At 40.9% G+C, this 24965-nt stretch overlaps 1 protein-coding gene across 2 annotated transcripts in view; it reads right to left on the minus strand.

Moving 5' to 3' along the window:
- Positions 1–24965, minus strand: part of LOC147019368 (rho guanine nucleotide exchange factor 17-like) — a 223311-nt gene that overhangs the window by 90191 nt on the left and 108155 nt on the right. For both annotated transcript variants that reach the window (XM_085899824.1, XM_085899823.1), the window contains exons 10-13: positions 21812–21930; positions 14663–14873; positions 9329–9402; positions 9032–9207 (exon numbers count right to left, since the gene is read on the minus strand). In XM_085899824.1, the coding sequence (XP_085755950.1) occupies positions 9032–9207; positions 9329–9402; positions 14663–14873; positions 21812–21930 (580 nt within the window). The remainder of the gene's footprint in view (positions 1–9031; positions 9208–9328; positions 9403–14662; positions 14874–21811; positions 21931–24965) is intronic.

A 24965-nucleotide genomic window follows, 5' to 3' on the forward strand; every position in this document is an offset into this window, starting at 1 on the left:
CATTTATTTATTGGAAAATATCATATCATTCACTGAATTATAAAGGTCAACAGGGAAATTTTCCTTTTCTTCATCATTAAAGTAGATGTGTTCAAATAAATCCTTTTCTTTAAATATTTCATCAAATTCTTTATTCACATTAATACGAGTTGTTATTTCTTCTTCACTAATATACTTGTATCTCTGCTTTTCATACGTTTGCGTTGAGTTTCTCAATCAACATCAAAACCGAATGATAAAATCTTAACCCCATTACCACTCAGATGTTTTATAATTTGTCTCATTCCTTCTTGATTAGTTTCTAATATCCCAAGACCACCAGATTTTAGTTTCTTTCGCTCACTCTTACAATGTGAATATTTTGTTGTACCAAGAGAAACCTCCTCAAATATTTGACCTTCATTCCTCAATCGCATATGTTCCTCTTCTGAAATATAGGAATAATACTCACCCTCCACTTCTCCAGGTCACATTGCTCTGGTTGTTGTAGATACAATACGAATCACATCGTGGTTTTTTCGAAAATTTACAATATTTTCATTTGTACTATTCAAGAACCTTGATTTATGAAAGTTTTTTCCATAAGCAGATTTACCCACAAGATTTATAATAATAGTTGTCATTTATATATGTAATTGTTTATAAAATAAAAAATATATCTTTTAATATCTCATCTTGTTTCACAACAATATATTTATATTTTTCAGTCGTGTGCTTCATATAATCCCCAAATTCTTTTTTACTCCATAATGTAGAACAATTGTCTCTGCAAAAATTGTTTATATCTATTGAATTTAACTTGAATAAAATAAAAGTATGAGCATTGTTTCTTTTTGACCGACGAGAGAGTTGAAAGTATGATAAACTAAAATAAATACAATTACAAGAAGAATGTCTCCCTCTTGTGTCGTCGCTATCCATTACTGTTTGGTTTCTGTCATTAACACAATCATCAAAGATAACGAGGTTCTTTTTTGATTTATCCAAATCCTGGGGAGAAGGTATATCAACCGTATTATCACAAAGAATACAAGTTATCGGCTTTGATTTCTTTTTATATCTCTGCGTATCACAAAATAGTTGTATTGTTGCGAATCTGGAAGCCATGAGCACACAACATACAGGTCCTATAGATCAGTTATATCGGTAAGTACGTGTTTTATAGATAGCTTCCTTTCCCTTGTCTAACGGGTAAATAAATGTTCATGTGCTGTGAGTTACTTTTGATAGTTAGGATTTCCTTTTATTTGTAACACCACCAGCAATGACAGCAACAACGACAGCAACGGATTACTACGGCTCTGCAGAGAACAACAACAACAACCCTCTGCTCCCGGATTCTCCGTGCGCTCAGTGGGGGAGGGGTCATTCCCCCACCCAACGATGCGCTGGGGAGTGCACCAAGTGGGGGAGGGTCGAGCCATGCTGGAGCACAGAAAAAGGGAGTCAGTCAATCGGTCTGGGCTGGTCTGGAGCCTGGGCTGCTGGTCTGGAGCCTGGGCTGCTGGTCTTGGTCGTCGTCGTAGTCTTCTTCCTCCTCCTCACGATTGAGAGCTCGAGAGACGCCAGTCCCCGACAAGGACCGCAAGGGTTGGCACCGTGTCTCTCTCTCGGCGAACGGGCGAGCTTGAGGGACACCATCCCCCCACAAGAACCGCAAGGGTCGCTCGCCGGTGTCTGGGTTCGGCTCACCTCTCGCTGGTGTCCAGGTTGACGTGAAGACCACACGAGGTGGACAGGTCCAAGACAGACCCTGGTCTTCAGCCCGACTGTCCTCCGGGCTGGAGGTCCGAATAAAGACCACTTCAGTCCGATTCTTTGGGTGTGTGTGCGTATGTGTGTTCGTGGCGCCAGTCAACTAAGTAGTGAACTGTATAAGTGCTCTTATTGTACATACCTTGCATACCTCCATTTATTAATATTTGGTTTAACTCTGCCCTTATGTGCTCCCCTCACCCCCCCCCCCCCATTGTAAATAAACATACCCCGATTGTTAAATGTTTCAGCTCGTTCGTGTCTATTCCTCCATTGACTTAGCGTGCTGTGTGTTGGGAAATTAGCCAGGCTGTTGCTGCTGTAACGGGATATTTGGGACCAACGGACCTCGGCGATCAAACCGCACGGATCGCACACGGTTCGAGTACGCTAAGCGGCTCGTTCCATACGGGTGCCGTCGAGGGTGTGGAGACTCGGTAAATCGCCACGTGGTCTCTAGGTATTTTGAAAATTGGCGAATAACCCTGTACCAGGTGGTAGAAATATTGACCCTTCGCGGTCCGAAAGGGACCCGTACTTTTCCGGAGTTTTCCGAAGAAGTACGATCTAAATTCCGGGCGATCGTTCGAGCCGACTCTGCAGCTTCATCTCGCAGTCATGCTCGCGGCCGATGCCCGGCCCCGCAACAGTATTATATCTTCAATGTTGTAATCATTTAGTTTGTTTTGAAGTTTAAATAAACCGATTATATCTTCTTTTTGAAGACCAGCATTAAAACCTTGTGAGAGTAGTTGATACTCAGGTTGAAAACTCGACTTTGTGAAAATTATTAAATTATCATAATCTAGAAAGTTGGGAGTAAGGAGCATCTTTAAAAGTAAGCAGGTTTTTCCACATCTGCTTGAACCAACTATGAGACATCTTCAGGAATTTGGAAGATTTTTATGGTTGTTCAATTTTATCTTATTTTCCCAAATGGGTAAAAAATCATTCATTTACATATTTGGAAAACAGGTTATTTAATTTTTTATTGGCTTTTTTAGAACCTCTATGTTTTATCCTAAATTCAGGTTTAATTTCAAGATAATCCATTATTTTATTTATACAATATCTTGTGTTGATATTTCTCTGAAAATGACAATCGTTAATAATATAAATCATCAATCCACGAAACATGGTCGTCATTTGTTCAGTCTCTTCTCTTGTAAGAAAAGGTGTATTATCACCCTCATACTTTACATTCATTTCTCGAATCAATCTTGTAAAGTAATTCATTTTTGGTGTAAATCTCAAATAATTATATTCCTTTTTATATTTTTTCTTATCATTAATTAGAAGATAATCACAGAGCATACATTGTTTATAGGCTTTTGACTGTGTTTAATCCCCGTCTTTCACACGCAGGACAATTCTCAAATTTGTCATGTGGAGAATCAGGAAATTCAAGAGGCTCCAAATGTAGTAAACTATTCATATTTATAAAGTAAAACTTTACTTCAAATAAAATTCATCTTCGGTATCATCTTCAGTACTTTCATTGGTGCTTTCACAATCATCTATAAAACTACTTTCAGAACTATCGTTTGAACACAAACTCAGTATCATAACTGTCTTTTGTTCCAACAGAGATACGATCATCACTCTCATAATCTTCAAAATCTTCAGTTGAATAATGACTCGTATTTAATTAGTAGAAAAAACATTACCATCTATGTCTATATACTTTTTTCATTAGCAGATTCAACAACTACATTTTTTATAGTAAAGGTAATTTTAAAATGGTCCTTAACTACTATTGAACGAAATGTCGTTTCACCTGATATATTAACATCCTTTATTTCATCAGGATTTACATCTTTAGGGTTGTTGAAAAAAATACAAATTTCTCCTTGCATATTACAGATGGTCTTATCTTTTCTATCTAAATCTTCATCCATGAGGTTTTTCTTTTTTGATACTTTTTCTTGTTTCATTGCTTTTTCTAGTTTTGAATATATTGCCAGAAGGAGAGGAGAAACTTTTGTTCAAGCTACTTTAATTTATGTTCTTCCAGATATACTAAAAGCCCGTCCACTGAAGGAAATTGAAGAACTCATATTATTCACCATAATTGTTTTTATCCAATAGTTGTTATATTTATCTTTATTCAATTTTACATCCTTGACATATTTCTCAGTATCTTTTAAAAATGAAGAGATTGATTGAAACTTGTCTTTTATGTCTTGATACATTGTATTTATTAAGTGAAAAAGTTGGAGGATAAAATGGTTTTCAAGCACAGATTCACCTATCGGCCATGGGCCAGATATGGCCACCGTGCACCCCCTCCCACCTCCTGGCAAACCTATGTTTTTCTGAATCCCCTGGATATACTGAACACAAATATGAATGTTAACATTGAAAATTTTGGGATGCACTACTTGTTTTGACCTTTGGAATCGGGGTACCTGAAAATTATACTTTTATTGCTTTGCATCAAATTCAATTTATGGATGGAATCAAAATGGCATGCAGAAGGCCCAAATCATATTCAATATACATGTATGATGCATCAAATTGAAGATAATTGCATTCTGATCATCTGTATATGTCTAGCAGTGTTGTACATTAAATCTAAATGAAATTATATACATTTGAATATATATTCCCTATCTTTCGAATAAATACAAAATCAACACTCCGTATTCCTCAATGAATATATTTGACTTTATTTGAATTTTATTGCAGGTACAGACTATTTAATGATAGTAAGAAACGGTTTTAATTACCTTATATTTCTTGAAATATGAGACGTACAGGAATGGTGTTGGTGTTGGAATGGGCCGTATCCTGAATGGAAAGCGAGTGGTCACAGTCGATATTTGTTTACATATTATTTAAGATTTATTTCCAAAACATTCATGTTGAATGTTCAACTGAAGATAAGAGGTTAGTTAAGATGTATTTTCTTTCTCATGGTATGACTACTGATAAGTTTTAATTAATGGCAATTAAGTTAATTAAGTAAGGTAATTAAGTTATATGTTCCAGTCCAAATCAGAAATATTTAAGAATGTGATACAACAAATTGCAATAATTAATACCGAATGAAAATATGAAGTTTCAAGTCCTGTTTCCTTCTATTTTCAGGTTCGTACTAGCTGTGCACAACATAGTCAACTGATGTCTGAACAGCAAGCAGCAGAAGGCGGCCAGGAGCGAGAAGACCCACCTCCCAAGCGTCAGAAAGATGATAGTCATGGAGGCTTGAAGTCCGCATTGGAGCCCGAATGCATTGTGCACATCCCTGGGTTACAATGTGGCCCTATGGTGCTATTATCCACAATCAAGGATTCCACAGCCTGACTAGCAAGGTTGAAGGAGATCCGAGACAAGAGACTGGCGCAACCACATGGATCAGTCCAACATATGATGAGTACCTGTGACCTAATACCAGATTCCCTTACTGAGTCACGGATATCACAGAGAATGCTATCAACTATTTACCATGAACCTCAGTTGCCTCTCCACTCCTTCAGATCCATTGACTCCATCATGCTCCAAGTTAAGTCAGAGGGATTCATCAGGGCACAAGGTACTGTTTTCATCTGATTGCATCTTCTCTAACTCAAAGGGGAGACGAAAGGTCAAGATCAAAGGGACACACACCACTGAAGGCTTAAGCCAGTTTGAGTGTGACGGATGGTGAACAGTTTTTGAAGTAGCTGAAAACAAATGTGACGAGAAATTACTCACACGGATAAGAGGTCATGATTTGTTTGCTACAGAAGCGAAGTATCACAAATCCTGTTGGGTTATCTACACACAGAATCCAGAGAAATGGAGTACAAGCACAGCGGACAAGGAGAGACAAACAAACCTGGCACAAGCACACAGTCAGGCCTTTGCAGAAGTTCAGAAAGTCATAGAAAGAGATATCATTAGAGGCAAACACATGATCAAACTGTCAGAGCTTTCCAGCATTTATATCGGCAACCTACAGCATACGGATTTCGCCAATCCCAAATTCCATGGGGAAAACCTTAAAGCTAAGTTCGAGAAACATGAGAAGTACAAGACTCAATGGCGTTATGTAGATTACACCGCACAGGAAACTTCCAAACTTACATAGTCTACAATGCAGACAGTGGCACAAGCGATGTGATAAGATGTGCATATGAACTTGGTTCTCTTGATATGGTCCAAGAATATGGTAGCTATCTGCATCGAATGATTCTTGAAACTGAAGCCACTGAAGACCCTTTCTAGGCTGCCCAAGTTTGTACCAGTTCTCGCTAGATTAGGAGACACGTGGGAAGCACCCGATGACCTGATGGATGACCTGGATAAGTTCACCTGTGCGTTATATGGAAGACCTCGTAGTCGGAGCATCAATGAGTTGCGGTTCATGAAAATGAATGAGCTGTATGCGAAAGATGATGACCGTCTCTCCTGTTCGAGCACAGTTGACATGGGGACTCTCCCTCCATGCAAGAAGAGCCTGGAGCAACACATCTGGAGAGTCAACTTCCAACTTGGCATTTGGAAAAGAGCCCATGTTGCAAATCTTGAGATCCCTGAGCCAAGTGATGGACATGGGTGGATTTCAGTTGAGGGGAAGCTGGAGCCCCTTTGGTATGAGGAAGGGGTCCTGTCACAACAGTTGGCAGACATCGCTGAAGATTCAGCGAACACCTCGGACTCGGACATTCCAGACGAATCAGACTATCTTAATGGAGACAGCTCAGAGTCTGACAATGAGTAGGATTAGTTGCAATTCACGTTAACGACAGGAATATTCATTTCTATTGGAGTATACTTCTGTTTTAAATTGTTTAGAATATATGTTGTATTTAAATACTTACCATGTTTGAGATTTGGTTATGTTATTTAGTTCCATGAATATTGTATTCAATATGATGCAGATATAATGCAAATGTAAAAACTATTTTATTCACTCTGAAACGTATGCTTTATGCAGTCTGCATTGGCACTGTAAGTTGTAGAATGTAGATGTATGTTTGGAAATATGATGGATGAATATGGGAAGAAATATGAAGGATAATGAAACACTGCACGTAAAATATTCTTGTATTATAGGTAACTGACATGATTATGGAGATTATGGAGATCCAGATTATGGAGATATAGACCGGAAATGTTTATGTGCAATGAAATATCTTGTAATTTGGTGATTCTGATGGTGGCCATCTTGGATTTTTTGGTTGCTTTCAAACCATACTTTGATATGGGATGAGGGGGATGAGGGGATGGGGATGAACCATACATACAAACCATACTATATTTATACAAATCGACTGATAGGGATGATGGGGGGAAAAAAACAAACTTATTTAAGATGAAGAATAGAAATAAATAACAATTCCTAATCCCAAAATTCGGTGCCAGCACAGATCACACTTTTACAAACAATCGGAAATGCAGGTGAGGGCTTCTCTTTTGGTGATGATGAATGCACAGAGTGATGCTGAATGTGCAGCCCGTTATGGAAGCAGGAGCAAGACGATGAGAGTCAGCAAGGAAGAGAGTCCAAAACGAGGAAAGCCAGCAACGGAGAGAGCCGGAGCCAGAGACGAGGAGCACAAAAGATGAGGAGAGCCAATGATGAAGAGTCCAAGAACTATTAGCGAGAGAAAACCAAGAGCGAACTTCTTTTGTTCCAAGAGTTCCACTCTATCTCTCCACATCCAGAACAAGCATTTGTCTGTCTCTGCACTTTGTCCAGAGCTTCTTATTCATGCTTCTTCTTCTTCACACAATCCTCCAGTTTGGCCTGTGTACTCTGGCACTGTCTAACCTAAACCCTAACCCTGCCACAGGCATCGTGATTGGATGCTCACTCCTTGAGGGAGGTCCATCCTCCAGAGCATCCCGCCCACGGGGCGGCCCATATAAAAATGAAAGTCCATCGCCTCTTCCAGACCTAAAGCATATTTTGCCGCCATGGCTCGGAAACAATGGCCAAACAGCTTGTGATCGGTCATTGGAAAACACGTAGCTCTTTCCGTTGTGGCCGCAAGTCCTCACCTGGCCCTATCCCCCCCTCTGTTTTCCACATAACAGCATATATATATATATATATATATATATATATATATATATATATATATATATATATATATATATATATATATATATATATATATATACGTATGTACACAAATATATCCCACCCATATCTCTCACCTGTGAATGGAGGGAATAGCCAATCAGCTCTCACCTAAACCCAGGTGACCTGGTTTATAGAAATAATTAACATCTCCCACACTCCTCCAGCCAAAGCTGGTGCATAAAGCAACCTTTGAAGGCCTACATAATGTAAGCGCAATTGTTGTTTCAAACCCTTCCCAGAGTTCCTCCACAGCTATAAAGACATCCACACATCATACACACGAGAATCCCAATGCTACACACTCTCATCTGCCGGACCGGTTTCATCGCTTATTGGTGAATCTTCAGCGGCAGCACAGACAGCAATGCAAACCAATGAGGCTCCCAAGCATGCAGCACGTGCAAACGTCAAAATAAATCAATACTTGAAAAATAAAGACTCATCCACATCTCTCACCTGTGAATGGAAGGAATAGCCAATCAGCTCTCACCTCATCAAGGAAACCCAGGTGGCAAGGATTATATAAATAATTAACACGTCCTACACTCCTCCAGCCAAAGCTGCTGCATAAAGCAACCGAAGAAGGCCTCCACAAAGTAAGTGCTTTATTTTTATACATATATATATATATATATATATATATATATATATATATATATGTATGTATATATATATATATATATATATATATATATATATATATATATATATATATATATATATATATATATATATATATATATATATTAAAGACCCAATCACTTCTCCATCCAGTAATTGGAGATAATAACCAATAAGCTTTTCCCTAATTAATTACTGCCAGCTGCAGGTCGGACTTTATAATTAATAACTCCTCTGCTCTTCCAACAAAAAGGCTGCATAAAGCAAACAAGAAAAGCTGCACAAGATAAACCCTTTACCATTTCAAACCCTACCCGGGTTCCTCTGCAACTGTTGCAATTTACAAGTAGCACATGCATGAGGACCATTATGCTAAATGCCCCCATTAGCTTCCGCACCAGTTTCCTTGCTTATTGGGAAGTCGTCAGCAATAGTGAGGACAAAAACGGCACTGCCAAGGCTACGAAACATGCATCACATTCCACCTCATTATGAGACAATTGAAAATGGAGAATAAACATCATCCATTAAGGGAAGGGCAATGGAAAATCTTAGAGGTAGAGTAATTTGTACGTTGCATACCCAGGCACCGTGGCAATGCAGAGGATACGTGAGGAGCACACAGCCACACAGGCCTCCAAAAGAGGCTCTGGATGTAGGCGCAGGAGGCACACCTGACCGACCAGCCCATCACTGTTGCACACCCATACCTCTTGCTGCCTCACACAAGTCCTTGCACTCACTGTTGCACATGAGAACTGCATGAGGGAGATGCAAGACGTGCCCATGAATATTGAATGCTCTTTATTCAATGTTATGAAGATTTGAGGTTGCACAGTTAATCATGTGGGTGAAAAATATTGATATTGATGTAAATACCTGCATCCCACTCCTGGTTTTCATTATGGAGATTGCTTTCAGGAAGCGTGATTCTACATGTGGCCATGTCTCACCTGCCGTAACAATAAAAGTGTTGTTCAGGACATTATCTGGAAGTCGAGGAATAAAGGCACTGCAAAGTCTGGCCGATGATACACCCACAATCTGTATTTAGGAAGATGGAAACTTTGAGATAGCAGTTTACCAAGCATCCTATTTCTCTTGTGCTTCAACTGTCATTAGCTTTGTGACCTCAATTTACACCCCCCCAAACACTCAATGACACTTGACTGATACTCAAACTCCTTCATGCGTCTTCAAATTCAGCCCCCTCTTTTTTGTAATCGCATACTTCATTTCATTTTTGATTCACTCTGGTTCATTTAATTACACCTCATGGTCATTTCACAACAATCAAAAATTTTTATGCCTCTGCTGACAAAGTCGCCGGTGACATTATGTTTTTGGGTTGTCCGTCCGTACATACGTACGCCCATGCTAATTTTCTGTTTTCTCCGCAACCGCTTACCGATTGAGAGAAAATTTTCACCATTGCTGCGAGTACTCATGTGCAATGTTTTTATGATAATTATGATGTCATATGTCACGTGGTGCAGCAGCCATATTGGAACAAAGGAAAAAAACTTTGGACCTCTGTATCTCTGAAACTGCTCCATGGAAAAAACTTGAAACTTGGCACATGGCAAGCACTCTCCATGGGAAGCAAGTGTGGCTTTTATTATGTCATAGGTGGCTTCGTTATGACGTCAAAATTGCACACATCAAACGCTTCATCTGATCAGAATGAAAAATTTTGACGATCATCTCAGGCTAAATTGCAATCGGACTATATATATATATATATATATATATATATATATATATATATATATATATATATATATATATATATATATATATATATATATATATATATATATATATATATATATATATATATATATATATATATATATATATATATATATATATATATATATAATCAGTATACCGGGTGTAGTGGCGTGCGCCTGTAATCCGGCTACTCGGAGGCTTGGGTTGGAGGATCGCTTGAGGACGGGTGCTCTGCACTGGGCCGCACTATGAGAGGGTGTAGGGCAGCCCGGAATCATTGCAAAACCCAATCCTTATCCCTGTGTCGTAAGAAGCGACCAGGGTTGCGTCAGGAAGGGCATCCGGCATAAAACCTATGCCAAATCAGTATGCGGATCATAACGGATGAACCGCTGTGGCGACCCTTAACAGGAGCAGCCGAAAGACGAACAACAACACATATATATATATATATATATATATATATATATATATATATATATGTATATATATATATATATATATATATATATATATATATAAATAAAATCAGTGAAATTATTGGTCAAGTGGTTGGGCAGCCATATTGTTTTTAACATAAAATCTTTAAAATCTACTTCTCCGAAATGGCTGAATAGATGAAGGTGAAACTTTACATGTATGATCGCCGATCCATGAAGAACAAAAAGTCCTCCAACTACGATGTCATATGTCACATGGTTTGGCAGCAAAATTGGATTTACCCTTTAACCTTTAAAAATCATCTCCTCCAGAACGGCTTGACAGATCGAGGGGAAACTTCACCCACATGTTCCCCAATCGTTGGGGATACCAGGGTGTTCACAAATAATTAAAAACTCACATGGTCTGGCAGCCATATGGGTCTAAATAAAAAAATTTGAATTTTTCTTTCTTAAACTGCTTCATCGTTTGTTTTTGTTTATTTTTTTGTATACATTGTCGAGGCTCGTATAAGAGCTATCACACAGAACATACAACAAGGGAGCAGGAGACAAGACGGGTGCGTGAAGGAAGCACAAAACCGTAAGGAACAGAGACATTAGGAGATTTGTGGAAGGGAGAGGGATGGGGTGGGGTACACAGAGTAAACAAGATGGACACTACCGGGACTTTTAGGAAGGAAAGAAGGGAATTTGAAGAAGGTGGGTGGATTGAGGTGGATGAACGGGGGTAGAAAAGATTGTGGTTTTGGATGGGGAAAGATAATAGATGGTGGTGAACAGCTGTTTTGAAGACCTGGAGGCAAGAGTGAGATTGAAGAGAGTGTGGGAGTTTATTCTAAAGGTGGGAAAAAAGAGGAATGAAAGCATGAAGGCGAGAAGAAATTCTTGATTTTGGTAGTTTCACCAGAAGGGGGTTGCTGGCGGACCTTGAGCACCCTGCGGAAATATGGGGGTGGGGGGTGGAGGGTGGACAGATCACAGACAGGGTGGGGGGGCGAGGCCAGAGAGGAATCGGGTGAAGACAAAGGCAATTGGGTGCGGCAGGAGAAGAAGTCTTCGAGCCATCAGTGGAGATTGCCTCGGAAACCATTGGAAGAGAGTTTGGTGAGCAGTGCAGAATGCTAGATCATATCAAAAGCTCACGATATGTCACGGGAGATGGCTCTGATCTCATGTTTGACATTGAAGATCTCCAACCATTGTTGGGAGAGCAGAAGCAACATGTCCAGGGTAGAGTGACCTGGTCTGAATCCAAATTGATGATCAGAAATCAACCCATTGGAGAAGAGGATGGATTTAATGTCGGAAGCGATGATGGATTCCATAACCTTGCTGATGATTGGGAGCAGGCCGAATGGTCTGTAATTGCAGGGATCTGTTTTTGCAGCTTTTTTATGGAGAGCGGTAATGTTTGCTGATTTACAAGCAGATGGCAGATGACCTTGAGCAAATCAGAGGGCGAATAAAACAGAGAGTGGGTGAGCAAGAGCAGCAGAGCAGATTTGTGAAACACGAGGACTGATGCCGTCTGGACCGGTTGCAGTATCTGAGTCGGGTTTGACAGCAATTTGTCCATCTTGTCAGGAGAAAAGGACACATAGTCCAGGAACAGATGGGTGTGACAGGGTAAGGTGGGTACAGAAAGCGATGGGTGTGGGACACAATTTAGAAGCAAACACGGAGTTGAGGCATTTAACCTTTTCACATGCAGTGTCAGCTGTGTGGCCATTTGAGGAAAGGGAGGGGATGGAGGGGAAGCATACACCAAAAACAGACTGAACAAGATGCCAGCAGGATTTGGAGAAGGGAGACAGGTTTGAGAGTTTAGACTTGAGATTAGAAAGATGTTGTTTCCTGGCTCTCCTGAGGTTAGACACACACTTGTTCCGAGCTTTGTGGAAGCAAATGAAATTGCCTTCAGTTGGATTTGCCTTCCATGATGCGAAGGCAAGTTGTTTCAATACACCATGGGCAGGAGTAAAGGTAGGACAACTGAAGACGAGAGGGGATAAATCTGTGCAAGAGAAGGAGAGCAAGTTTCTTTGAAAGAATCTTTGAAAGAGGGCAGTGCATGGTGAGTGAGGAATAGAGTTTTTGATGAAGAGAGCAACTCCGCCACCAGGACGAGGCTCAGGTCTGTCATACCGGAGGAGGAAGTAACCAGGGAGAGATACTTGGAAGTCAGAGATGTCTTGGAGGAGGAAAGTATATATTAAGCAGGTTATGTCTGGTTTGCCAGTGGCAGTCTGGATGGAAAGATCTGTCAGGTTTGAACGAAGGTCCCAGATGTTTGAGGTCCACACTGTTAAGGAAGAGGGAGGGAAGGAGGTTTTGGGTGCAGGGGAGGGGAGGGAAGGTAAGTGCAGAACAAGGGAGGAGGGAGGGAGATAGGTAGAGTTGTTGACAGTGTGTGGGACATTGCAGAAGAGCTAGGTGAGAGGGTGAGAAGGAGGAGGAGGAGGGGGAGGAGAAGAAAAGGCCAAGTGGTGATGTGATGAAGCACAGTGAGGAGTAATAAGAGAGGGGGCAGCTTGACGTTAACGATTGGAGTAGGTGGAGGAATGAGTTGGAAGAGAAGAGGACAGGTGAAGGAGGCAGCTTTGTGGATGCGGGGGAAGGGCAGCTTTGAGAAGGGGGAGATTGGAGGGAGAAGGGTGAGGAGGGAGTTTTTGAGAAAGGTGAGAGGGAAGCTTGGAGGGGGAAGAGAGTGAAGGTTGCTTTGAGAGGGATGAGTAAGAGGGAAGCTTTGAGAGGGTGGGGAGATGATGAGAGCAGGCACAGCCATGGGGCAGGAGGGTGAGAGGAGAGGTGAGGGATGAGACTTCGTGGTGGTATCGTAAAGAGGGTAGTTGGCAGGGGGAGGCACAAGATTACAAGATTTGAGGGGCTGAGAAGAGGTGGAGGTGTGTTGAGAGGAAAGAAAGAGTCTTGATTTGACTTCATATCGCACTGATTGACGGTGTGATATCTTAGGTTAGAACAGAGCCCACAGATGTTAGAACACCACAGTTTGGGACACCAGAGGAGGAGCTGATACTAAAGTAGAAGACAGTGAAGTGGTGCTAAGAGAGGAGATAGATTGAGGGGAAAGATGGAAGGGGTAAGGAGAGGGTATGCCAGGTGAGGAGCTCAGAGGAGGTAGATTTAACTCAGTGGGGTGAACTGGCACTGAAGTTGTGGAAAAAGGACGATTGATGGCATATGAACGTTCATTCCAAACTGGGATTTTAAATTTTTTTAAAGTCAGAGATACGTTTGAAGACACTACGTGAGGGATGCAATAAAAGGGAATTAAGAGAATGGAGGAAAGAAACGTTGTAACAGTGGGACTTTTTAGACATGGGATGAAGGAAAGGTCAAAATGAAAACAGTTTTTTTAAGAAGAAGAAGAAGAAGAAGAAGAAGAAGAGTGGTGAATTATGATACAATAACGAGAACCACACGTGTGAACGAGGGAGATGGAACATTTTAAGAGACCAGTTTTTTTTTCTTTAAAGATTAGGGAAAGGAAAGGTTGAAGAAAAGATCGTGAAGGTGCACGGTGAATGTGAATGAGGAAAATAATACGGAAGATGGTAGATCGGCAAAAGTTGAAGGAAGAAGAATAGGAGGTAGAGAAGCCGCGTGGTTTCGGTGGGTATAAGATGAGAAGGGAAAAGGTGTAATTTTTTTATTTTATTTTATACTTCAAGACATAAAAGAGTGAAATTGTGGTGAAAAAAAAAAACTTAAGGTAATCAGATAAATCGCCATAAACCATCACAATTATGATTTAGTCATCATGGGGAATATGTTTTAAATTTAAACCTGATCGGATACATGGTCTGATCTGGCAGCCAGAATTATTTATTATTTTGAATCTGGGTTCAGGGTACAAGTTATAAAGTAAAACAAAAGTAAACCAAACTCGGTACAAGTATGTATAATGATGTAATAAAGTGGGCAGAGGCATATCTGGTGACGTTGCGATGTCGGAGAGTGCCCTTCTAGTTTCATAATGTCTCTACATTCGTCATTAGTTCCCACTATCACTCACCCAATGCTGCTTGTGTATCCTGCAGCAGTTGCTTGAAACTGCCACAGCTCTCAGAAGTAGCAAATTCAAATATCATGAGATCATGTGTTGGAGATAAACCAGGCAGTAGGGCAAGGCGTGTGGTGTTGGACACTGGGTTGTTGGACGAGGTTAGCCGGTCGAGGTCCTGAATCACGGTATGCTGGAGCTCGCGCACAGCATCCAGTAAAGCCTGAAGTAAGGGAGAATGGTAAACGACTTCATGGAAACATTGCAAACATTGAACAATCAATTTTGTCAGTCTTCTTAAGTGTGTGTCACAAGGTGCAATGAGACCCTCACAAGGCTCAAAGTTTCTTTCTTCTTCTTTTTATTTATTTTTTTTGGTGTAGGTTTTGAGGACCAAGTTGTGATCTTTCCGAGATCAAGTCAAGGGGCATTTTCAGGTGTTCTTTATCATAGGAACTACTTCAAAGGTTCTTTCACATATCATGGAGTACAGAAGTATACAGGGATGATACAGAAAAAAAAATGGCTGCCCATTCAAATGTGTACACAACAATATGCTCATAAACTCCTAAGGAGTGAACACATCAGCATTTGAAAGCCATAACTTTTATTCTCAAGCGTTTTTTGAACTACCAAGTCTTAAAAGACACCAGAATACATCGCTAAAGTACCACATTTAGAGATGGCAACATCGCCAATTTGTACTTCTTCTTGGTCGCCTCTAAAAACAATCTCAAACTGTAACCAGACCTACTTCAACCACTGCTGGAGCCTGGATGGTGATTCAAACGTGAGGAAGATACTTTGTCTCTAGGCTAGTGCACGCAACCCAAAATTTAAAAATAAATAAAATATTAATCGTTTTATCACGAAGAGAAATTGAACGTAAATGTGGACTCAACCAAACCAACCCAGGATCGTGAGAGGGGGCGGGGGGGTAGACAGTGGACAAAACCATTTTAAAAGAGATATATCCAAACCATCACCAAAATCAACTGAATCAGATATTAAACCAATTTAATAACGTAGATGGATTTTCTGTCTATTCCCATCTCCTCTCCGTTCTCGCCCCCCCCCCCCTCCGCCCATGCTCTGCGATTTGTCCCCACAATATTTCCGGAGGGCGCTGAAGGTCCGCCAATAACCCCCTTCTGGTAAAACTACCAAAATCATGAATCACTGCTCACCTTCAGTCTTTCATTCCTCTTTTTTCCCACCTTTGGGATAACCTCCCTCACTCTTCCCTCCATCATTCCCTCCAGGCCTTTAAAACAACTGTTCACCACCACCTCTTATCATCCCCCATCCCAAACCTCGATCTTTTCTACCCCCTTTAATCCACCCCAAACGCAGCTCCTTCAAATTCCCTGCTTTCCTTCCTAAAAGTCCCTGTAATGTCCATCTTGTATACCCCCATGTAATGCCTTCGGTCAGATTAGCCTCCCAGGAAGAGAAGGCAAGTTGTTTCAGAGCAATGCCTCACCACAGGATTCAACATACAATGGGTGGGAAGAATGGTGGGATAATCAAATATGTGATGGGATGAATCTGTGCATAAGCGAGAGCAGGTTTCTGTGGAAGAATTTCCAGGCTGACGTAATATCAGGGGCAGCAAATGTGGGAGACGAGTGAGATGTTCAAGGACATGAAGGGGATTTGATTGTCATGAGCAAACAAATTCCCTAGTTGGACAAAGGGAGTAAAAGATCATGGAATGGCTGGTAAGAATTTTGGTTAAAGGCATGGAGTAAGGTGGTGCTGTCGATGCGGGAGGATAGTGCTTGGGCCCGAGTGACAATCGGTCCCATCTGGGGTGGCAAATTCGAAGTCACAACACCTCGTTCGTATCGTTGTGGAGATATCATTTTGAGGTGATAACATTTGCAAATGAAGAGCTTAACCAAGATGGCGGCCAATTCAAGATGGCCACCAGTAAACAGGGGGTCCATGGAAAATCTATCTCCTCCCTGAATTTTCATCTGATTTTAAAAAAAAATTGGGATATGCTACTAAAACAGTGTATACGCAAATATTGTAATAAGAATATTTTTAAATATTAAGGATATTTTAAAATTTAGTCCAAGTTTTTTGTATTTTTCAAATTTTTGAAAAAAAGGGAAAAAGAAACAGTCAATTAAAAAAAAACTACAAGAACCAAATCTGAAAATCTTTTTAATACGAAACTGACGAACAAAATAAGATCGTAAAAAAAACAGTAAATTTGGACATTTAATTTGAGAATGTCCCCTTATAAACCGGTCAAAGCATACTGGTTGTTGTAGCTGGGTCTGTCTCTGGCAGTGTGGAAGTGACTGATGGCTTTCCACAGGACTCTGTGTTGGGTCCAGCACTATTCCCAAATATACTAAACTATACCATATAAAAATATAATATGCAAAATATACTAATTTAATTCACTAATACAACTTTATTTTAATTGCAGGTTTAATAGAGCGACACTCAGATGACGACGGAAAGGCGGGGGGTGGGGGGGGGGTGACCCTCCAAAGCAAGTGCGGATGACTCAGAATTGTATTATCACTGCAATGCAGAGGGTGCAGATGCAAATGTGGTATCCATGCAGGACATCAATTCATTGAACACTCCTCTGAGAGATGCTCAAATACGCAATCATTTGCCAATTCTGGATATCACATCAGCATTAGACTTGGGAGAGGAGGAAATACCACCACTGCAATCGCATAGGAAATGTCACAGTATATTCACTATGAAAAGGCTTCTGGATGACGTATCAAAATCTAATGCTAGTCAGAACGCTGATAGTGAAGAAAAATCTAGAAGATCCACCAAGCATCCTGTGTCCAAAGAAAACCAAATATCTGAAGGGAACCAGAACTCGTGAAGAATTGGTGAAGCGTACAATGCTTGCAGCTGATGCACAGCTGTAAACTGCTGCAAACAGAAAAATAGACAAGTGGGTGCTAGTGGTACAAAGTAGGGATGTACGTAGTGGCAGCCGAAGGTCATTACTCCTAGGGTTGCTTTCATTTTACACAAAAGTGAGTGACAGTGATGGACAAAGTACATCCAGTGATCCAGACATTAAATATTCTATGATTGAGGGCAGTGCATACAAACGATTATTTCAATTTGTTCAAAATTAACTGTTTAATCATCCCGATGTGGTCTTGATCACTGACCTGACCTCCTGAATCATAGCATGTATGAAAACAAGAAAGCACATTCATTATAAATTGGAGGCAGAGTTTGGGGATTCACTACACATCAGCGATAGCAAAGGGAAACTGGTAGTGTATCCGGACAATCTTGCCAGAGACATCATTTCTGTAGACCTTCTGGCATTGAAGACGGAGGTGAATGCAACTAAATCCTCTGAAGACCTCATGTCATTCATAGAAAGTGGCTCTTCAGGTGATAGCTGAAATCAAAGGGCAAACAAGATGAGTGGCCTCCTCAACCATCAGAACTCACTCCAAAATCAGCATGCCTGTCGAGCTCTCTTACACATTTCCTGAATGCAGTCTTAAAAGGGAAAGGGAAGAAGGGAGAGTCTGTCCAGAGGGAACAATTAGACAAACACATAAACTCTTTTGGTCAAGACATTGTTTATGCAGTCATGAGCGGCATACAAAATCCACCAAACATCCAAACATGTACAATCACCGACTGTGGTCAAATTAAGAACGGGAAATGTGGAGTTGATCCAGATGCTGAATAGACTTGGACATTGTGTGTCTTATGCGATGACTGAGCAGATTAAGACAGCACTGTGTCTATAGAAGTTGGCATTAGAATCCGATAAAAACGTAATCTTGCCGACAAAAATTAACACACATGTGTTTACTACACTGGTGTGGGATAATATAGACAGACTTGAGGAAACATTGTGTAGTGGTGGAACTTCGCATCACGTAAATGGCATTGGCATCCAACCAGAGTTCATTGGTCCACAGTTACCAGTCTTCAAGCCTTACATTTCAAAGAACAAGAAGAGGACTATCAACATTGATGAACTGCATCTAAAGCAGTGCAATGCCGGAGAAAGGTTGGGTCCTCTGCAGGCAGCAACATTGGATGTAGACACCAGAGTTGCAGTGGAGACCTCGAGTTGGAAAAACCATGCCAGGATGGCATGTCGCCTAAATAACCAGAATATTCCCAGCTGGACTGGTTTTAACATTCTTACTTGAGACAGCATCTCCATCAGACCTGACACTCCAGCCAACTTGCCTACCATCAATGCCCCAGCCACAAAGATGTCAACTGTTTTTTCAAGTTCTCAACGAGTGTCTGAAGACAATGCGAGAACTGCAGTTACAATGTATCGTGTGTGTGTTTGACCAAGCATTGTATCCAAAAGCAGCCAAGATCACATGGAAATACACCGCAACATTCCAAGGACTCGTTCTGAGGATGAGTGATTTCCACACAGTCACAAATTTTCTGTCCATTATTGGAAAGCACTTCCAAGGTGCTGGTTTAACGGATATGTTTGTGGAATCGGGTGTCATCGCTGAAGGAGCTGTCCAAGCTGTTATGGAAGGACGCCAGTATAATCACGCTGTGAGACTGCACAAGTTAGTGTATGATGCACTCCTCTGGTTAGCATGGAAGAAGTTCATCCTGTGTTTGCAGGTTACCTACCCAGCAGACTTTGCTTGCTTGGAAGAAGTAATCCAGTGCATCAAGACTGCGTGTGAAAACATCAGTGAAGCAAGTCTCCCTTCTGTATTGAAGAACCACCTCATCACTCCTGTATTGGAGAACCACCTCATCACTCAAGTTCTCCAATATTTTGAGTCATTCCTCAACAATCTGCGAGCTGTCAGCAATGATGATCTGACCATGTTCTGAATGTCATATGTAGACATGGTGGACATTATGTTAGGAATTTTGTGGGCATCCAGGGAGGAAGACTGTATGTTGCACATGAGTTCCATTCATGCCGTTATTCCATGGGCCTTTTCATATGGCAACATCAATTATGCCTGCTATCTCTCTGTCCACTATGCACAGATGACACAACTGGCCATCAGCAAACCAGCTGCCCACACCCATTTTCTAGATGGTGGCTTTTCAGTGTGTCAGTGGGCATACACACATTGGGATTTTCTTCCCTTTAGTGCATGTCTGGTGTTTGTTGTGCCGAACCCAGCCTGTTCTCCAATGACTGCAATCCAAGGTTTGTACTTCACAAATATAAACGATGGTACTGGTCGGCTACCACTCGAATGGATCTTTGTCAGTTGAGGTCTGTGACTTCTGAGTGACATCACAATGACCACATCAACAGTGTAACATTTGTGAAACTTGTATTTCAAATAAACAGACACAAAGTCAAATGAGGAAGTTCACCGTTACATACAATGCAATGTCCAACAATAATTCCCAAGTTGAGTTGTTTCCGCCGAGTGTCTGTCCTGCCGACTCAGCTCACGCGTGTTCACCTCATCCACCATGGCTGTTGAACAATTGAGTCTCGTCGCAGTGTTCGCTCTCGAATACTGGCCCATCCAGGATAATTGAGGAGCTCAAAGGAATTCTTTCCCGATACACAATCTTAATGAATTTCAATCAACCAAATTATAATCTGCTCCACATGTTAACAACCGCTCTGGAAATTAATACCTCGTTCACTCATCAGAGTTAAATCGAGCACAGGGACGATGGAAACACACGTCTTGTCACACGTCACCCGTCTCACTTTACCCCCTCTCATGGGTTTATATCGTAACACAGAACCATCCTGTTCCTTCCAGCAAAAGCGATTCTCGTCCATTTTGGAAGTTTCGTCATAGAACGTTCCAGCACCTTCACGAATCTCACCAGACAGTTTACAGTACAATACTGCCTTCTAGAGTCAAAGCTAGCTCGTATGACATCAAACGGTTTATATTACAATTCACCAATGTGTGCTACAGCAAACTTATAACATGTAACCGTCAACTTTACTCGATCATGTATCGGCATTTACGAATGCTTATTCACAAATACCACAACATCTAACTTTTAACTGACAGTGCAACACGAGTCCCAAAGTCCATTTGGACCCCAGCAGTCAGGTAACAGAGGAAACTGTAAATAAGGACACCCAAAATCCTGGTGGTACGAAAGGGTTCAATATAAACCTTGCAGTCAAGTGGTACTATTTCACTGCTTGCAGCAGCTGCAAGACATGGTGCATCAAACTGGCAGTAAGTTTACTCATTCAGATCTCCATTCAATCAGGATTCAAAAGGATCACACAGATACCGAGTCCTTCATTGACATTCTGGAGCACGGGTGGATAAATCTAATAAGTGGGGTTCAACATCTGGACAGGGAGACTAGCTGTCAGCATCTTGACTAGGAGACAAGCTCCACCCAACGTTAAAAAAGGTATTCAAATGGCACATGAAGTGGGAGAGAAAGCATACCAGGAGTTCAAGAAGAATAGTCTTGATAGCGATCCACCCACAGTCAAATACCATGACAGGATTGCCAAGCTGGGCCTAAAACCGTTGTCTATGTATACATACTTTTGGAAGAAGTTTTTTCTTGCACTTCCTTGTATATTCTCAACTTGCTCATTTTAACAATGCATGTGACATCCACTTAGATGCACAACACCAAATGATCAATAACACAAAAGACAAAAACGATTTCCTAAAGTCCTTGTTCATCTGCACAAATGATACAAACAAAAAAAGAAAAAAAAACGCGCATTAAAAGAAAGGATCCAACTAACAATTGAATGACTGCTAATAACACCATTAAATTTATTCACACCAAAATACAATGACTGCCCTATTGTTGTTTCCACTTTCTACATTTGAAAGGAATGAAAGAGTATTTTGACCGTTTGCTGTTGTCGGTGAATGGAGTATTTTTTTCCATTTCAAACTGAAATGACTTCGAAATTTGCCTGGAAGACCCAGCATCCATAATGAATAAAAAACCTAAAATAGATTGTTTGAAAACTTATGTGAAAAGCTTTGCAGCCAAAGAGTGGAAATGTTTACATGAGAAGCCATACTGTGACTACTGACATCAATCATGTTTCCATTACTATCTCAAAAAACAGGTGAATAGCCTTCACCAAATATCCACATTCACTGCTATGTATACATACTTTTGGAATAACTTTTTTGAATTTTTTTACAAACAGTTGGGATAAAGAGGTTATGCGTGACTCCTTACCTGGTGTGGTGTGGCCAATGACTCTGCCAGGTTTTGGATCTCGCGCAGTCGTGCCAGATCATCATCGAGGCCACTGGGAGCGCCTTGCAGGGAGTCACGGGTGTTTGAATGGCCCGGAGCTGTGTTTACAAGTACCAACAAACACAAAAAAGCAAAAAAACCTCACAAGAATGCAAGTAATGCTATGTAAGGAGCTCTAACTAACATTTCTCCAAACAACCAAGCTGAGAGAGAGGTGCACTTGTCGCCAAGACATTTCAGGAATTGAAATGGTCTTACTTACCCTGGCTCAACGGAACAACTAACTCATGTTTAACCAATTAAGAGGAATGTCTGGCTGTGCCAAAATGGGGATTGCCTGCACCCTGCTGATGTCAACACTTGCACTCGTTTCTCAAGATCAGAGCAAGTAAAGAAACCTGTTCATCACACCATGTTCCTTCACAAGAAGACATTGGGTATTAGAACCAGCCCAACAATTGCTGGCATTTTATAGTGTTGTTCCACTGCCATGAGTTTTATTTGTTCAACTCTTCATGCTCTGTAACATTATAACCAACGTTATTATGTCGTGTTTCTTTTGTCTCACAATGTTGGAGGTTCCCGGTTACTTGTGGAACATGTAGCATGAATATGCATTTTGTTGTCAAGTCAAGGGTTCCTCCACAGAAATTGCTGAGAAACGCACTATCATTGCATTTGCTGCTTAAATGTGCATTTTTCATAAAATGATGGAAACTGAAAAACAAAATTATGATGAGGTGTGAAGAACTGCCTTTAAGTTGTGTGCAATAAAGAGCAGGGAAAGCACTTCCAAAACTTTGAAAACAGTTGTCTAAAAGATCCCAGTGAGGGTGAACCAAAACACTTGCTTTGGAAATAGACAAGAGATAAAAAAGAAAAATCAGACTTAATAGGTGTAAAAGTTTGGGGAGAGGTTCGAGTTGTGAAGTTACGAACAGTGAAGGCAAGGTCAGAAATTGGATGAAAAAGGCTGTAAATCCAACCATATGACAAGAAGAAACCTTCAGACTTTTAAGAGTGGCAAAGGATGTCAATGATGTGGAAGGTTTCTAAAGTCCTGTCGAGACAGGCGAATTGAAGCAACAAACAGTCGAGATGGCATAAGATGGCATGACAGACAAGTTGAAAAAAAACATTTTAAAACTAGGACACTCGGTAGAGCGCATACCTCCACCACACAATACCTGATCCACGAGAACATATCGGGCTAAATAAATTTTTGAGATATCGTGCTATATATCGTTTTTGGTCTGATCTCTCAATAGTGAAGAATCACTTAAAAATTCTAGTAGCTGGATCCGGATTCGGATCTTCACCAAAATCTAATGAGTTCATCCTTGTTACAAACCCAACCTGTCCACCAAATTTCCTCATACAATGGTATAAAAATTATGCACCAGTGTCATAAAAAGAATGGCCACAATGAACTTTCAAATGTGATAGAAATAAGGGTACAAAACCACTCAAAATGAAGTTTTTTTTTCAATCATATTGTTTTACATTTAATTATTCAAAGACATCACACACACACACACACACACACACACACACACACACACACACACACACACACACACACACACACACACACACACACACACACACACACACACACACACACACACACACACAGCATCACTCGTCAATAAATTTGTCCGAGGAGCCGTTTCTCAACATTTTGATACCACTTGCAATCTCATCTGACATTTATTGACAAGTATGTGCCCCATTTTATACACTGATCCCCAAATACGATCCTCGGCAATTTTTACAACTGAAATTGGAATCCGACGCTCTTCTTGGCAATTGTGATTCAATATTATTATTTTTGTTATGACCAATTGTCGTATTGGACTAGATAGTTACCATATGGTACACAAAGATGATTCCGTTGGTTTCATTGTGCCGACATTATGATTGTTGCCAGGTTTCACACTATTTAGCAGGGGAGTGTGAAGGAGTTTACAAATACAGAAAAGGCTGCATATCAGACACGCGAGGAATCATTTGTGGTTTCCAGAGATTTGGAAGTATTTTAGAAATAGAAAGTTTTTTTTTTCTTTAAACAATTGCTGCTGTTAAAGATCGTTGAAATTTACATATTTGATGTTTGTTTCGTGGTTTTTCTAATCCCGTTTATGAAATAAGTATACTTATGTTTCCCATAATGTTGTTCGCTATCTTGCGTCATCTCACCACATCGAGAGCCATCTTGTAATTTAACATGCTGTTCAGCCAGAGCGATTTCCAAATCGATGTTCCTTTAAACTTGTCAAAATTATGGGTAGGCTTGCTTCCCTTGCTGATAACATGCCATTGTTATGTTGGTAACAGGCAAGTATAGTGCAAATGTTCATTTATAGCACTGTTTTCTCTGTCAGTCGTTGTACTCTGACAACACAGCCTGCCGCGCATCATTATAACAGCTGCAGGAAAAACCCGAATAATAATTAATCAATCAGGACGATAGTTGTGTTTTTTGCATTAGAAGTTTTGAGTATTGATTAATATTTCCTACTTGGTGATACAAAGTAAATTGTTTTGATATTAGGACCAGTCAGTGCTTGCAACAATGTGTGATCTGCGCTTGCCGAGATACTTTGTCACCTGTGGGGGAGTGAAATGAAAGAGAACGAGAGAAAGAGAGAAAGAGAGATAGGGGGTGGACAGAGGTAGGGGATAGAGAAAGGGGAAAGAGTGAAGTTGTGGCACGGAAAAGACAGAGGAGGGAGAAGGAGCAAGGAGGCATGTGGGAACCACTCGCTCAGGACGCCGGGGCACGAAACACTCACTAAGGACGACAGGGCATGAACCACTCGATCAGGATGACATGACATGAACCACTCGATCAGGACGACAGGGCATGAACCACTCGCACAGGACAACGAGGCACGAACCACTCGCTCAGAACAACAGGGCACGAACCACTTGCTCGGGGCATGGACTACTCACTCAGAATGGTGGGGAATGAACCACTCACTCAGGATGACGGGGCACAAACCACTCACTCAGGACGACGGGGCAAGAACCACTTACTCAGGATGATGGGGCACGAACCACTCACTCAGGATGACAGGGCACAAACCACTCACTCAGTACGGCAGGGCATGAACCACTCACTCAGGATGAC

This window comes from Eptatretus burgeri, chromosome 10, assembly GCF_056783735.1.
Source record: "Eptatretus burgeri isolate ZD-2024b chromosome 10, Ebu_testis_v1, whole genome shotgun sequence".
In the NCBI taxonomy this organism is placed as follows: domain Eukaryota; kingdom Metazoa; phylum Chordata; class Myxini; order Myxiniformes; family Myxinidae; genus Eptatretus; species Eptatretus burgeri.